The 15,991-nt window shown below is 42.6% G+C and overlaps 1 protein-coding gene across 3 annotated transcripts in view; it reads right to left on the reverse strand.

Annotated features, from left to right (window-relative positions):
* Nucleotides 1-14,648, reverse strand: part of LOC110530112 (echinoderm microtubule-associated protein-like 6) — a 94,131-nt gene extending 79,483 nt beyond the window's left edge. For 2 of the 3 annotated variants that reach the window (XM_090242001.1, XM_090241998.1), the window contains exons 1-2: nucleotides 14,327-14,648; nucleotides 13,242-13,443 (exon numbers count right to left, since the gene is read on the reverse strand). In XM_090242001.1, coding sequence (XP_090098127.1) covers nucleotides 13,242-13,438 — 197 coding nt within the window. In that variant the 5' untranslated portion in view covers nucleotides 13,439-13,443; nucleotides 14,327-14,648. Of the gene's footprint in view, nucleotides 1-13,241 lie in introns of all 3 variants that reach the window. The other variant, XM_021612948.3, reaches the window with a different exon arrangement.
* Between the last annotated feature and the right edge of the window lie 1,343 nt (nucleotides 14,649-15,991).

The following is a 15,991-nucleotide window of genomic DNA, read 5'->3' on the forward strand; positions in this document are numbered from 1 at the left end:
ATCCCGGATGGAGGAACCCCGGAATCAGGAGGGAATAAGGTGGAAATCTGGAAACCTCAAGAGAGCAATTCGAGAAAACCTGGGAATTTATTGAAAGTTCCTGGAATTTTGAAACACTGGGTAATAAAAACAACAATGGTGACTATTATGTTGCCCAGGTACATGGGGAAATGAGAGATGGGTGCTGGGTAATTCTAAAGCCTCTCATTAAAGAGACTGGAATCTAAAGCCTCTGATAGAGGAAACTACATTCTAAAGCCTCTCAGAGGAGACTGGATTCTAAAACCTCGCACAGAGATTGGATTCTAAAGCCTGTCATATAGGAGACTGGACTATAAAGCCTCTCATTGAGGAGACTGGATTCTAAAGCCTCTCATAGAGGAGACTGGATTCTAAAGCCTCTCAAAGAGGAGACCGGAATATAAAGCCTCTCGTAGAAGAGACTGGATTGTAAAGTCTGTCAAAGAGACTGGATTCTAAAGCCTCTCATAGAGGAGACTGGATTCTAAAGCCTCTCATAGAGGAGACTGGATTCTAAAGCCTCTCATAGAGGAGACCGGAATATAAAGTATCTCGTAGAAGAGACTGGATTGTAAAGTCTGTCAAAGAGACTGGATTCTAAAGCCTCTCAAATAGGAGATTGGAATCTAAAGCCTCTCATATAGGAGACTGGATTCGAAAGCCTGTCATATAGGAGACTGTATTTTAAAGTCTCTAATAGAGGAGACTGGATTATAAAGCCACTCATATAGGAGACTGGATTCAAAAGCCTCTCAAATAGGAGACTGGATTCTAAAGCCTGTCATATAAGAGTCTGGATTCTAAAGCCTGTCATATAGAAAACTGGATTCTAAAGCCTGTCATATAAGAGTCTGGATTCTAAAGCCTCTCATACAGGAGACTGGTATATTAACTCTGTGAAACAGGAGACTGGATTCTAAAGCCTGTCATAGAGTAGATTGAATTATATAGCCTCTCATATAGGATATTGGATTTATAAAACTGTCAAAGAGGAGACAGGATTGTAAAGCCTCTCATATAGGAGACTGGATAATAACGCTTGTCAAATAGGAGATTGGATTCTAAATTCTGTCATAAAGAAAACAGGATTCTCAAGCCTGTCATATAGGAGACTGGATTCTAAAGCCTGTCATATAAGAGTCTGGATTCTAAAGCCTGTCATATAGAAAACTGGATTCTAAAGCCTGTCATATAAGAGTCTGGATTCTAAAGCCTCTCATACAGGAGACTGGTATATTAACTCTGTGAAACAGGAGACTGGATTCTAAAGCCTGTCATAGAGTAGATTGAATTATATAGCCTCTCATATAGGATATTGGATTTATAAAACTGTCAAAGAGGAGACAGGATTGTAAAGCCTCTCATATAGGAGACTGGATAATAACGCTTGTCAAATAGGAGATTGGATTCTAAATTCTGTCATAAAGAAAACAGGATTCTCAAGCCTGTCATATAGGAGACTGGATTCAAAAGCCTGTTATACAGGAGACTGGATAATAAAGCCTGTCATATAGGAGACTGGATTCTAAAGCCTGTCATAGAGGAGACTGGATTCAAAAGCCTGTTATACAGGAGACTGGATAATAAAGCCTGTCATATAGGAGACTGGATTCTAAAGCCTGTCATAGAGGAGACTGGATTCAAAAGCCTGTTATACAGGAGACTGGATAATAAAGCCTGTCATATAGGAGACTGGATTCTAAAGCCTGTCATAGAGGAGACTGGATTCAAAAGCCTGTTATACAGGAGACTGGATAATAAAGCCTGTCATATAGGAGACTGGATTCTATAGCCTCTCACAGAGGAGACTGGATTCTAAAGCCTGTCATAGAGGAGACTGGATTCTATAGCCTCTCACAGAGGAGACTGCAATATAACACTGATCATATAGGAGACTGGATTTTAAAACCTGTCATGTAGGAGACTGGATTCTAAAGCCTGTCATATAGGAGACTGGATTCTAAAGCCTCTCATACAGGAGACTGGATTCTAAAGTTTCTCATAGAGGAGACTGGGCTCCAATGCCTGTTATGTAGGAGACTGGAGATTAAAGCATCTCATATCATTTGATTTGATTTTATAGGAGACTGGATTCTAATGCCTGTCCGATAAAAGACTGGATTCTGAAGGCTGTGATATTGGACACTGGATTATAAAACCGCTCATAGAGACTGGATTCTAAAGCCTGTCATAGAGACTGGATTCTAAAGCCCGTCATAGAGGAGACTGGAAACTAAAGCCTCTCATATAGCAGACTGGAATCTAAAGTCTCTTATATAGGAGATTGAAGAGGATTTTTTTTGTTAAATTTCCCCCCCTTTTCTCCCCAATTTCGTGGCATCTTGTCTCGTCGCTACAACTCCCGTACGGGCTCGGGAGAGACGAAGGTTGAAAGTCATACGTCCTCGATACACAACCCAACCTTAACACAGCGCGCATCCTGGCAACCTTGGCTAGCGTGCACTGCGCCCGGCCCGCCACAGGAGTCGCTGGTGCGCGATGAGACAAGGATATCCCTACCGGCCAAACCCTCCCTAACCCAGACGATGCTATGCCAATTGTGCGTCGCCCCACGGACCACCCAGTCGCGGCCGGTTACGACAGAGCCTGGGCGCGAACCCAGAACCTCTGGTGGCACAGCTGGCGCTACAGTACAACGCCCTTAACCACTGCGCCACCCGGGAGGCCCAAGACTGGATTCTAAAGCCCGTCATAGAGGGGACTGGAAACTAAAGCCTCTCAAATAGCAGACTGGATTCTAAAGCCTGTCATATAGGAGACTGGATTTTAAAGTCTCTAATAGAGGAGACTGGATTCTAAAGCCACTCATATAGGAGACTGGATTCTAAAGCCACTCATATAGGAGACTGGATTCAAAAGCCTCTCATATAGGAGACTGGATTCTAAAGCCTGTCATAGAGGAGACTGGATTCTAAAGACTGTCATATAAGAGTCTGGATTCTAAAGCCTCTCATACAGGAGACTGTTATATAAAGCCTGTGAAACAGGAGACTGTATTCTAAAGCCTGTCATAGAGGAAACTGGATTCTAAAGCCTCTCGTAGAGGAGACTGGATTCTAAAGCCCGTTATATAGGAGACTGGATTCTAAAGCCTGTTATATAGGATAATTGATTCTAAAGCCTGTTATATAGGAGACTGGATTCTAAAGCCTGTCGTAGAGGAGACTGGATTCTAAAGCCTGTTATATAGGAGACTGGATTCTAAAGCCCGTCATGTAGGAGACTGGATTATAAAGCATGTCATATAGGAGACTGGATCCTAAAGCCTGTCATATAGGAGACTGGACTCTAAAGCCTGTCATATAGGAGACTGGAATCTGAAACCTATCATAGAGGAGACTGGATTCTAAAGCCTCTCATAGAGGAGACTGGATTATAAAGACGCTAATATAGGAGACTGGATTACATAGCCGATCATAGAGGAGACTGGATTCTAACACATGTCATATAGGACACTGGATTATACAGCCTGTCATAGAGGAAACTGGATTCTTAAACGTTTCATATAGGAGAATGGATTCTAGAGCCTGTCATATAGAGATTGGATTCTGAAGAATGTCATACAGGAGACTGGAAAAATAAAGCCTAGCATAGAGGAGACTGTTTTCAAAAGTCTCTAATAGAGGAGACCGGATTCAAAAGCCTTTCAAATACGAGACTGGATTCTAAAGCCTCTCATATAGGAGACTGGATTCTAAAGCCTCTCATAGAGGAGACCGGACTCTAAAGCCTCTCATATAGGAGAATGGAATCTAAAACATGCCATATAAGAGACTGGACTTTAAAGCCTCTCATAGAGGAGACAGGATTCTAAATCCTGTCATGTAGGAGACAGGATTATGAAGCCTGTCATATAAGAGACTGGATAATAAAGCCTGTCATATAGAATACTGGATTCTAAAGCCTGTTATACAGGAGACTGGATTCTGAAGCCTGTCATATAGAAAACTGGATTCTAAAGCCTGTCATACAGAAAACTGGATTCTAAAGCCTGTCATATAGGAGACTGGATTCTAAAGCCAGTCATAATAGGAGACTGGATAATAAAGCCTGTCATATAGAAAACTGGATTCTAAAGCCTGTCATAATAGGAGACTGGATTCTAAAGCCTGTCATATAGAAAACTGGATTCTAAAGCCTGTCATATAGGAGACTGGATTCTAAAGCCTGTCATATAGAAAACTGGATTCTAAAGCCTGTTATATAGGAGACTGGATTCTAAAGCCTGTTATATAGGAGAATTGATTCTAAAGCCTGTTATATAGGAGACTGGATTCTAAAGCCTCTCGTAGAGGAGACTGGATTCAAAACCCTGTTATATAGGAGATTGGATTCTAAAGCCTGTTATATAGGAGAATGGTTTCTAAAGCCTCTCATATAGGAGACTGGATTCTAAAGCCTCTCATAGAGGAGAATGGTTTCTAAAGCCTCTCATATAGGAGACTGGATTCTAAAGCCTGTTATATAGGAGAATGGATTCTAAAGCCTGTTATACAGGAGACTGGATTCTAAAGCCTCTCATATAGGAGACTGGATTCTAAAACCTCTCATAGAGGAGACTGGATTCTAAAGCCTCTCATAGAGGAGACTGGATTCTAAAGCCTCTCGTAGAGGAGACTGGATTCTAAAGCCTGTTATATAGGAGAATGGATTCTAAAGCCTCTCAAATACGAGACTGGATTCTAAAGCCTCTCATAGAGGAGACTGGACTCTAAAGCCTCTCATATAGGAGAATGGAATCTAAAACATGCCATATAAGAGACTGGACTTTAAAGCCTCTCATAGAGGAGACAGGATTCTAAATCCTGTCATGTAGGAGACAGGATTATGAAGCCTGTCATATAAGAGACTGGATAATAAAGCCTGTCATATTGAATACTGGATTCTAAAGCCTGTTATACAGGAGACTGGATTCTGAAGCCTCTCATATAGGAGACTGGATTCTAAAGCCTCTCATAGAGGAGACTGGATTCTAAAGCCTCTCATAGAGGAGAATGGAATCTAAAGCCTCTCGTATAGGAGAATGGAATCTAAAACATGCCATATAAGAGACTGGACTTTAAAGCCTCTCATAGAGGAGACAGGATTCTAAATCCTGTCATGTAGGAGACAGGATTATGAAGCCTGTCATATAAGAGACTGGATAATAAAGCCTGTCATATTGAATACTGGATTCTAAAGCCTGTTGTACAGGAGACAGGATTCTGAAGCCTGTCATATAGAAAACTGGATTCTAAAGCCTGTCATACAGAAAACTGGATTCTAAAGCCTGTCATATAGGAGACTGGATTCTAAAGCCTGTCATAATAGGAGACTGGATAATAAAGCCTGTCATATAGAAAACTGGATTCTAAAGCCTGTCATAATAGGAGACTGGATTCTAAAGCCTGTCATATAGAAAACTGGATTCTAAAGCCTGTCATATAGGAGACTGGATTCTAAAGCCTGTCAAATAGAAAACTGGATTCTAAAGCCTGTTATATAGGAGACTGGATTCTAAAGCCTGTTATATAGGAGAATTGATTCTAAAGCCTGTTATATAGGAGACTGGATTCTAAAGCCTCTCGTAGAGGAGACTGGATTCAAAACCCTGTTATATAGGAGATTGGATTCTAAAGCCTGTTATATAGGAGAATGGTTTCTAAAGCCTCTCATATAGGAGCCTGGATTCTAAATTCTCTCATAGAGGAGACTGGATTCTAAAGCCTCTCATAGAGGAGACTGGATTCTAAAGCCTCTCGTAGAGGAGACTGGATTCTAAAGCCTGTTATATAGGAGAATGGATTCTAAAGCCTCTCAAATACGAGACTGGATTCTAAAGCCTCTCATAGAGGAGACCGGACTCTAAAGCCTCTCATATAGGAGAATGGAATCTAAAACATGCCATATAAGAGACTGGACTTTAAAGCCTCTCATAGAGGAGACAGATTTCTCAATCCTGTCATGTAGGAGACAGGATTATGAAGCCTGTCATATAAGAGACTGGATTCTGAAGGCAGTCATATAGGACACTGGATTATGAAGGAACTCATAGAGGAGACTGGATTCTAAAGCCTCTCATATAGGAGACTGGATTCTAACGCATCCCAAAGAGGAGACTGGATCATAAAGCCTGTCATAGAGGAGACCGGAGTCTAAAGCCTATCATATAAGAGACTGGATTCTAAAGCCTGTCATAGAGACTGGATTCTAAAGCCTCTCATATAGGAGACTGGATTCTAAAGCCCGTCATAGAGGAGACTGAAAACTAAAGCCTCTCAAATAGGAGATTGGAATCTAAAGCCTCTCATATAGGAGACTGGATTCGAAAGCCTGTCATATAGGAGACTGTATTTTAAAGTCTCTAATAGAGGAGACTGGATTCTAAAGCCACTCATATAGGAGACTGGATTCAAAACCCTCTCAAATAGGAGACTGGATTCTAAAGCCTGTCATATAAGAGTCTGGATTCTAAAGCCTCTCATACAGGAGACTGGTATATTAACTCTGTGAAACAGGAGACTGGATTCTAAAGCCTGTCATAGAGTATATTGAATTATATAGCCTCTCATATAGGATATTGGATTTATAAACCTGTCAAAGAGGAGACAGGATTGTAAAGCCTCTCATATAGGAGACTGGATAATAACGCTTGTCAAATAGGAGATTGGATTCTAAATTCTGTCATAAAGAAAACAGGATTCTCAAGCCTGTCATATAGGAGACTGGATTCAAAAGCCTGTTATACAGGAGACTGGATAATAAAGCCTGTCATATTGGAGACTGGATTCTAAAGCCTGTCATAGAGGAGACTGGATTCAAAAGCCTGTTATACAGGAGACTGGATAATAAAGCCTGTCATATAGGAGACTGGATTCTATAGCCTCTCACAGAGGAGACTGGATTATAAAGCATGTCATAAAGGAGACTGGATTCTAAAGCCTCTCATATACGAGACTGGAATATAAAGCCTCTCATATAGGAGACCGGAATCTAAAGCCTCTCGTATAAGAGGCTGGATTATAAAGCATGTCATAGAGACTGGATTCTAAAGCCTCTCATATAGGAGACTGGATTCTAAAGCTTCTCATAGAGGAGACTGAATTCTAAAGCCTCTCATACAGGAAACTGGAATGTGTCCTCTTGAAAATAAGAGTCCTGAGGTAGGTGTTAACTTGAGACTACGTTGACAATCACAGTGTGAGGACCAGACTTCAATTCCATTTCAATTACAGACAGCACCGCAGTCCTACGTCAAGAGATAATTACTTTGAGTGCAAATTGGAAAAAGGAAATGACCTTAAGTGTGTGTGCGTGTGTGTGTGTATACGTGCATCAGTGGAGGCTACTGAGGGGAGAACAGCCAGAACGGAGCAAATGGAATGGCATCAAACACCTCTAAACCATGTGTTTGACATATTTGATACCGTTTCACTGATTCCGTTCTCGTCATTACCACAAGCCAGTTCTCCCCAATTAAGGTGCCATCAACCTCCTGTGACATGTATGTGATATTGAGTGTGTGTATGTGACGTGTACATGTTTATCCATGGAGTGGTGGCTACGTGGTTGGCATTCTTATAATGACTCCCTAACCATCCCTCTGCACATACTGATCTGCATGCATGGACACACACACAGATGTGAAGGACACAGAGAGGTGTATAGACACATGCACACATAGACAATGGCACAGAGACACACATACATGAACCTCAATCACCCCTACCCACAAACCATATTTCCAAAAGAAAGATACATTTCAGAGGCACTCATTGCCAACTGGTCCCACAGGCGTCATAAGTACTAATGCAATGATACAACAAATGTACATGCAAATCATATAATTTCAATGCTATCTCGTTCCCTTCATTTAGTTGAAAGCAATCAGAATAAGAAGGGAGACCGTTTTTCTTCTGTCTCTGTTGAGATGATGTCCGAGGGTGAGTTTAAGAAAGCCTGTCTTAAAAAAGACAGAGTAAAACTCCCGAAACTTTTGACTGTGTAAACACCTTTAGCCTTCATGGAGCTGTGGCACAAAGTAGGTCTCATTTAAAGGGAAATTGAAAAAAAAAAAATGGAATTCATATTCAGTACCATACCCTTAGCCATGGTTTATTGGCCATATACCACACCCCCTCGTACCTTATTGCCTAATTATACTGGGTGTTATACTGGCCGTTAGCTATTGGATCTCTCCAAGTTCAGGTTCAGCCTGTTTCCATGGTTTCCCAGACCGTCTGGGTCCAGTGCTCCAGCTACACAAGGCTTCTGCATGCATTTACAAGGCTAATCCTTCAATATTGACATGTAGGCCAAGAGAATGTGTTGAATAACTATTCAATAAAAGTGCATCACTCTAAACAAATCCACTTTGTCTAGATCGACATGTATACGCTTTCTGAAGGGGAGTAGGTCTAATTGTGTTAAAAACCACATGTATAATGGTAGTCTTTTTTATGTTCAGTCCTGGCCATGGAGACATGTAATATTCGTTCAACAGAAGCAAGTGTCCACTGAAAAGGCCTTTTCCAGAAAACATGGATTTAACATGGATTTAATCCATCAATATGACTGCCACAATTACAGACCTAATCCATCAATACGACCACTGTGATAAAAGTGTCTGCAAAATAATTATTCCCTGACAGAGTGGAGAGAAATAACTATTTAAAAGCCTTTCAACAAAAGTAGATGGGGATGGATTGGTGACACAATCTGACCAGCACTGTAGGCCTCACCCAGATTGATTGTGTTCTGTGTGACCTGAGGAGGACTTTGCATTGACTAGAAATAAACAGTGGCTTTGCAGAGAGCCTTGTAGTTTCTAGCAATTCTGAGGACAAACTACAGATCACGGCTTATCATGAGTGTGTTTGTGTTTGGGTTGTTACCGTGGTTTGCTGGCACCAGCTTGGCTTGCTATCGCTGAACCACAAAAAAAGATCAGGAACTAAGTCACAAAGCATTCTCAAACAGTACTGGGCTCAATCCAAACAGCACTGGGCTCAATCCAAACAGCACTGGGCTCAATCCAAACAGCACTGGGCTCAATCCAAATAGCACTGGGCTCAATCCAAACAGCACTGGGCTCAATCCAACCAGCACTGGGCTCAATCCAAACAGCATTGTGCTCAATAGCAACCAGCATTGTGCTCAATAGAAACCAACTCCCCATCTGCGCTGTCAGCTCGTGGTCTCTTAAAAATACTCTAGTTGCATACAGAACTAAGAACTATACACTTCACACATCCCCCAGCCTCAACCCCTCTCCAGTGTGTGCTTTACAGGGGGCACTGCTACCATACTTGCAGGTATGCAAGGGATACAAGAGCTTTTAAGAGGCTTTTTAGCTCTTGAATACCTTGGAGTGAGGAGCTGTGGGCCATCTCCGTGCTTTCAAATCAGCATGGTTGAATCGAAAAAACAAGGAGCTGTCCAATTAACAGTGGTGCTGAAATAGTTTATGTCTTATATCTAATAGCTTATGTCAAAATAGCTTTGACATAAGTAGACAGTTGTGAAGTAGACAGTTGTGAAATAGACAGTTGTGAAGTAGACAGTCGTGAAGTAGACAGCCGTGATGTCGACAGTTGTGAAGTAGACAGTCGTGATGTAGTCAGTCGTGAAGTAGACAGTTGTAGACAGTCGTGATGCAGTCAGTCGTGATGTAGACAGTCGTGATGTAGACAGTCGTGATGTAGACAGCCGTGATGTAGACAGCCGTGATGTAGACAGTCGTGATGTAGACAGCCGTGATATAGACAGCCGTGATGTCGACAGTCGTGAAGGAGAGTCGTGAAGTAGACAGTCGTGATGCAGTCAGTCGTGATGTAGACAGTCGTGATGTAGACAGCCGTGATGTAGACAGCCGTGATGTAGACAGCCATGATGTAGACAGTCGTGAGGCAGTCAGTCGTGATGTAGACAGTTGTGATGTAGACAGCCGTGATTTAGACAGTCGTGAAGTAGAGTCGTGAAGTAGACAGTCGTGATGCAGTCAGTCGTGATGTAGACAGTCGTGATGTAGACAGCCGTGATGTAGACAGCCGTGATGTAGACAGTCGTGAAGGAGAGTCGTGAAGTAGACAGTCGTGATGCAGTCAGTCGTGATGTAGACAGTCGTGATGTAGACACCCGCGATGTAGACAGCCGTGATGTAGACAGCCGTGATGTAGACAGCCGTGATGTAGACAGTCGTGAGGCAGTCAGTCGTGATGTAGACAGTTGTGATGTAGACAGCCGTGATTTAGACAGTCGTGAAGTAGAGTCGTGAAGTAGACAGTCGTGGCGCAGTCAGTCGTGATGTAGACAGTCGTGATGTAGACAGCCGTGATGTAGACAGCCGTGATGTAGACAGTCGTGATGCAGTCAGTCGTGATGTAGACAGTCGTGATGTAGACAGCCGTGATGTAGACAGTCGTGAAGTAAAGTCGTGAAGTAGACAGTCGTGATGCAGTCAGTCGTGATGTAGACAGCCGGGATGTAGACAGTCGTGAGGCAGTCAGTCGTGATGTAGACAGTCGTGATGTAGACAGCCGTGATTTAGACAGTCGTGAAGTAGAGTCTTGAAGTAGACAGTCGTGATGCAGTCAGTCGTGAAGTAGAGTCGTGAAGAAGACAGTCGTGATGCAGTCAGTCATGATGTAGACAGTCGTGATGTAGACAGCCGTGATGTAGACAGCCGTGATGTAGACAGTCGTGATGCAGTCAGTCGTGATGTAGACAGTCGTGATGTAGACAGCCGTGATGTAGACAGCCGTGATGTAGACAGTCGTGAAGTAGAGTCGTGAAGTAGACAGTCGTGATGCAGTCAGTCGTGATGTAGACAGTCGTGATGTAGACAGCCGTGATGTAGACAGCCGTGATGTAGACAGTCGTGAAGTAGAGTCGTGATGTAGACCGCCGTGAAGTAGACAGTCGTGATGTAGACAGTCGTGATGCAGTCAGTCGTGATGTAGACAGTCGTAGACAGTCGTGATGTAGACAGTCGTAAAGTAGACAGTCGTGATGCAGTCAGTCGTGATGTAGACAGTCGTGATGTAGACAGTCGTAAAGTAGACAGTCGTGATGCAGTCAGTCGTGATGTAGACAGTCGTAAAGTAGACAGTCATGATGCAGTCAGTCTTGATGTAGACAGTCGTGATGTTGACAGTCATAAAGTAGACAGTCGTGATGAAGACAGTCGTGATGTAGACAGTTGTAGGCAGTCGTGATGTAGACAGTCGTAAAGTTGACAGTTGTGATGTAGACAGTCATGATGTAGACAGTCGTGATGTAGACAGTCGTGATGTAGACAGTCGTAGACAGTTGTGATGTAGACAGTCGTGATGTAGACAGTTGTAAAGTAGACGGTCGTGATGTAGACAGTCGTGATGCAGTCAGTCGTGATGTAGACAGTCGTAGACAGTCGTAAAGTAGACAGTCATGATGCAGTCAGTTGTGATGTAGACAGTCGTAGACAGTCGTAAAGTAGACAGTCGTGATGAAGACAGTCGTGATGTAGACAGTTGTAGGCAGTCGTGATGTAGACAGTCGTAAAGTTGACAGTCGTGATGTAGACAATCGTGATGCAGTCAGTCGTGATGCAGACAGTCGTAGACAGTCGTAAAGTAGACAGTCATGATGCAGTCAGTTGTGATGTAGACAGTCGTAGACAGTCGTAAAGTAGACAGTCGTGATGTAGACAGCCGTGATGTAGACAGTCGTGATGTAGACAGTTGTAAAGTAGACAGTCGTGATGTAGACAGTCGTGATGTAGACAGTCGTAAAGTAGACAGTCGTGATGTAGACAGTCGTGATGTAGACAGTCATGATGCAGTCAGTCGTGATGCAGTCAGTCTTTATGTAGACAGTCGTGATGTAGACAGTCATGATGCAGTCAGTCGTGATGTAGACGGTTGTAAAGTAGACAGTCGTGATGTAGACAGTCGTGATGCAGTCAGTCGTGATGTAGACAGTCGTAGACAGTCGTAAAGTAGACAGTCATGATGTAGACAGCCGTGATGTAGACAGTTGTGATGTAGACAGTCGTAAAGTAGACAGTCGTGATGTAGACAGTCGTAGTCAGTCTTGATGTAGACAGTCGTAAAGTGGACAGTCGTGATGCAGTCAGTCGTGATGCAGTCAGTCTTGATGTAGACAGTCGTGATGTAGACAGTCGTAAAGTAGACAGTCGTGATGCAGTCAGTCTTGATGTAGACAGACGTGATGTAGACAGTCGTAAAGTAGACAGTCGTGATGTAGACAGTTGTGATGTAGACAGTCGTAAAGTAGACAGTCGTAATGCAGTCAGTCTTGATGTAGACAGTCGTGATGTAGACAGTCGTAAAGTAGACAGTCGTGATGCAGTCAGTCGTGATGCAGTCAGTCGTGATGCAGTCAGTCTTGATGTAGACAGTCGTGATGTAGACAGTCGTAAAGTAGACAGTCGTGATGCAGTCAGTCTTGATGTAGACAGACGTGATGTAGACAGTCGTAAAGTAGACAGACGTGATGTAGACAGTCGTGATGTAGACAGTCGTGATGCAGTCAGTTGTGATGCAGTCAGTCTTGATGTAGACAGTCGTGATGTAGACAGTCGTAAAGTAGACAGTCGTGATGCAGTCAGTCTTGATGTAGACAGTCGTGATGTAGACAGTCGTAAAGTAGACCGTCGTGATGTAGACAGTCGTGATGCAGTCAGTCTTGATGTAGACAGACGTGATGTAGACAGTCGTAAAGTAGACAGACGTGATGTAGACAGTCGTGATGTAGACAGTCGTGATGTAGACAGTCGTGATGTAGACAGTCGTAAAGTAGACCGTCGTGATGTAGACAGTCCTGATGCAGTCAGTCATGCGAGATATAAGGAAAGTCATAGTACAAATAGTAGCCCAATGACCTCTATGAATACAATTATTGCAATGACCCCCTCACGTAGTACACAGCCTCTCTGGACAGGATACACATTACATCTGCACAGGGAAGGCTCACAAGGGACAGAGCAACACTGGAGTGATGCCATGCATCAATTTATTGCTTTAATTAAGGTATTCATTGAGATTATTTTAGATTAAATAAAAAGTGTGATTTTGAAGAGATGCTAATGAGAGGACAATGTTATGTTTTAAATGGATATTCTACATTCTTAAATTGTGCGAATTTTGTTCGCACTTTATGCATAGACTTCTTGGTGTTGTTTTGAAGGCTACTGTATGTATATTCCAAGTAACACTCACCTTATAATGTCATCGTTGTGGCCCAGGTAAAACTTCTGAGTGTGTTCTCTGGTATTGTAAACCACGCCGACGCCAGCCACGAAATAGACCACTTCTTTGCCAGCGGTGTAGTACAGGTTGTTTCGGCATTGATGCCCTCTGTACCCGTAGATCCATTCTAATCTCAGTTGGCAATGCGGAGCAGTCCGATCCGCCATGATATCTGACAATTTGTTAGTTTAGTGAATTATTCCACCCTACAGTAGGCTGCACCACAACCACGGATCACTGACATGCACGTGCAAACCTTATGAGCCCCTCACTGATTAAATGAGAAAAATCCTAACAGATTACATTTTCCTATATGTAGCCTATCATAAACAGCTTAATTCCCGCATCCTACAGCAGAGGTGCACATTGCGTTTTGAGAAAACACCGGCAAGGACTGATACACCTCAGGCCCATTCATAATGTTTGCCTTTAGACACGGTGTTGCCTGAATTGTTATTATGTTAGCCTCCTCTAATTTAGATTGTGGATTAATTCATTATTTTCCTCATAATTTTTTTTTTTTTTTACCTTTTACCATGTTTTACAAAAGTTAATTTACTCCACTAAATGACATTACATTGCTTTTTTATCCATTTAAAATGGGTTCCTTTTCAAATGACAACGAACACAGAGGTACTAGTCAAATAAACAAACAGCAAATGAACACAACTGCTGGAGGATTCGGCTGCTGCTGAAATATAATCCGCACACTAATCCTTAACCGTAACATCAGCCATAGTTACTGCGGTTTTATATATTTCTCAAGACAATAACTAACAAATAAACATTTCAAAGCAAACAAACATGTAGAAAATAGGCCGAACATGCAATATGTCTGTCTTCCATTCACAAATCTGGTTGGAGTAAATCCGAGAATCGAACAATTGTGAGGAATTACGGATTTTCACAGCAAATCACTCTGACAGAGTACGACCTGTCTTGACAGCCACAGCTGGTTCGCCGCTGTCAGTGTGAAGACGCCCCAAAATGAAAATTCTCTGCTAACTTCCGTGCAGAGGCAAACAATCTATGGGCTTCCAAACACAGTCGCTCACCCCGCGACTCCACGGTATCTCCCGCATCTCACATGGATGGATGAAAGTAGGGATTCCGGGCAGCGAGCGAAATAAACCTACTCATATGGGCGAATGGCAGGCGATGCCTTTGATAAACCGGGGTGGAAAGCTGAGCGGAGGTCTAGCACTGTGTTATTCATTGCATATTAATATTAATGTAGTAACGTAATGGAGACTTTCCCCATCAAGTACTTAAACGTAATATTTTTTAGAATAGCCTCTCTCTGGTTTCGAAGAGCTAGTAACCACAACACCCTGCAAGCCACCCCTGCACTGCCACCGACGATGAGCCGCTAGCTGCACAGGTTTATGGGTATTGATGTGTTTATGGCTGAGGCATTCCCTTTCTCACGCTTTCTCGTTGGTCCAAAACATCGAAAACTACAACTACCAGTCAGCAATAGTGAAGCGCTGTCCAAGGTCTTGAAGACCTACAGATGAAAAATACATCGATTAGGTCTGAAAACAGAATGGCAGCTTCTACGATCAGCAATAATTGAGTCAATTCATATGAGTGAAATTTAATTCAATTTAATCATTAAAATTGTAGGCCCTAATAAAAATAAAGAGATTAGACCGAATAGGAACTGACTGAATCGGATAGCAACTGATAAATTGTTTTTTTGAGACAAGTTCGATGGTAGATGAAATTGGATGGAGTTCAATCCCAAATAGGAAACTAAATGGGATATAATAATTTTGCCTGAATCATATTCATATTTTGATTTGTCAAATTTGAGACAGTTGAACCAAAGGGAGAGTCTTTAACTCACATGTGATACAGATGCATTCTAGAGCTGAATATCTCTTGTATCCATGAATCTCCAATCAAAACACCAGTACATTTTCTGTAAAGGGTCGAACAACCATAAACTCTTACTGATTATTAAGTCCCCCTTTGACGGATCCTCTGTACTCTAATATCCTTGCATACTTTCACATTTACATTTTGGTCATTTAGCAGATGTTTTTATCCAGAGCGACTTCGAGTGCATTCATCTTAAGAAAGCTAGGTGGGTGGGTGCATAGTTCAATAATTATTCTAGATGGAAACTGGACTCTTGGAACTGATGTGTAGAACGTTCTCAAAGGCTAAATGCTAAGTAGAGCATGCCATTGCCAGCCCCTTGAACAGCACTGCAGGGTGACAGACTTCACTGGAGAGCCAGTGCAATCTACCATGCCATCCAACTGGGCCTCCTGTAGGGCTCTCTGTGATTATGTTGCATGTGAGAGGAGTTGGCTGGCTGAGTTCATATTCTTCTAGTCATATTCACATAGACCTTGGGAGAATCTCAAGCGTCCTCTCTCTTCGCCTCCTTATCGACACCCTTTGGAGGAGAAGGTCAGAGGGGAGGGACCTCTGGCTCTCACATCCAATGGATTTTGAAGTGGATGCGAGGAGAGAGGATGCGTGAGTATTCAGTTGAGATTCTCCCCTTGAATGACAACTCCCATGGGACTCTAGCAGCCTACCTATTTCTCACCATAACAACTGCTTGGGGTTTGAATCACTGCTCCACCCTGCCAAGCCTGTTGCCAGATAGCCAACTCCTCTGACATGTGCTGCCATCAAACCTGGGTTCAAATAATATTTTGGGTATTTCAATTACTTTCAGAGACATTTGAAAGTGAGTATTTAAG

The sequence above is a fragment of the Oncorhynchus mykiss genome, chromosome 1, assembly GCF_057628025.1.
Source record: "Oncorhynchus mykiss isolate SJ-2025 chromosome 1, ASM5762802v1, whole genome shotgun sequence".
NCBI classification, from domain to species: domain Eukaryota; kingdom Metazoa; phylum Chordata; class Actinopteri; order Salmoniformes; family Salmonidae; genus Oncorhynchus; species Oncorhynchus mykiss.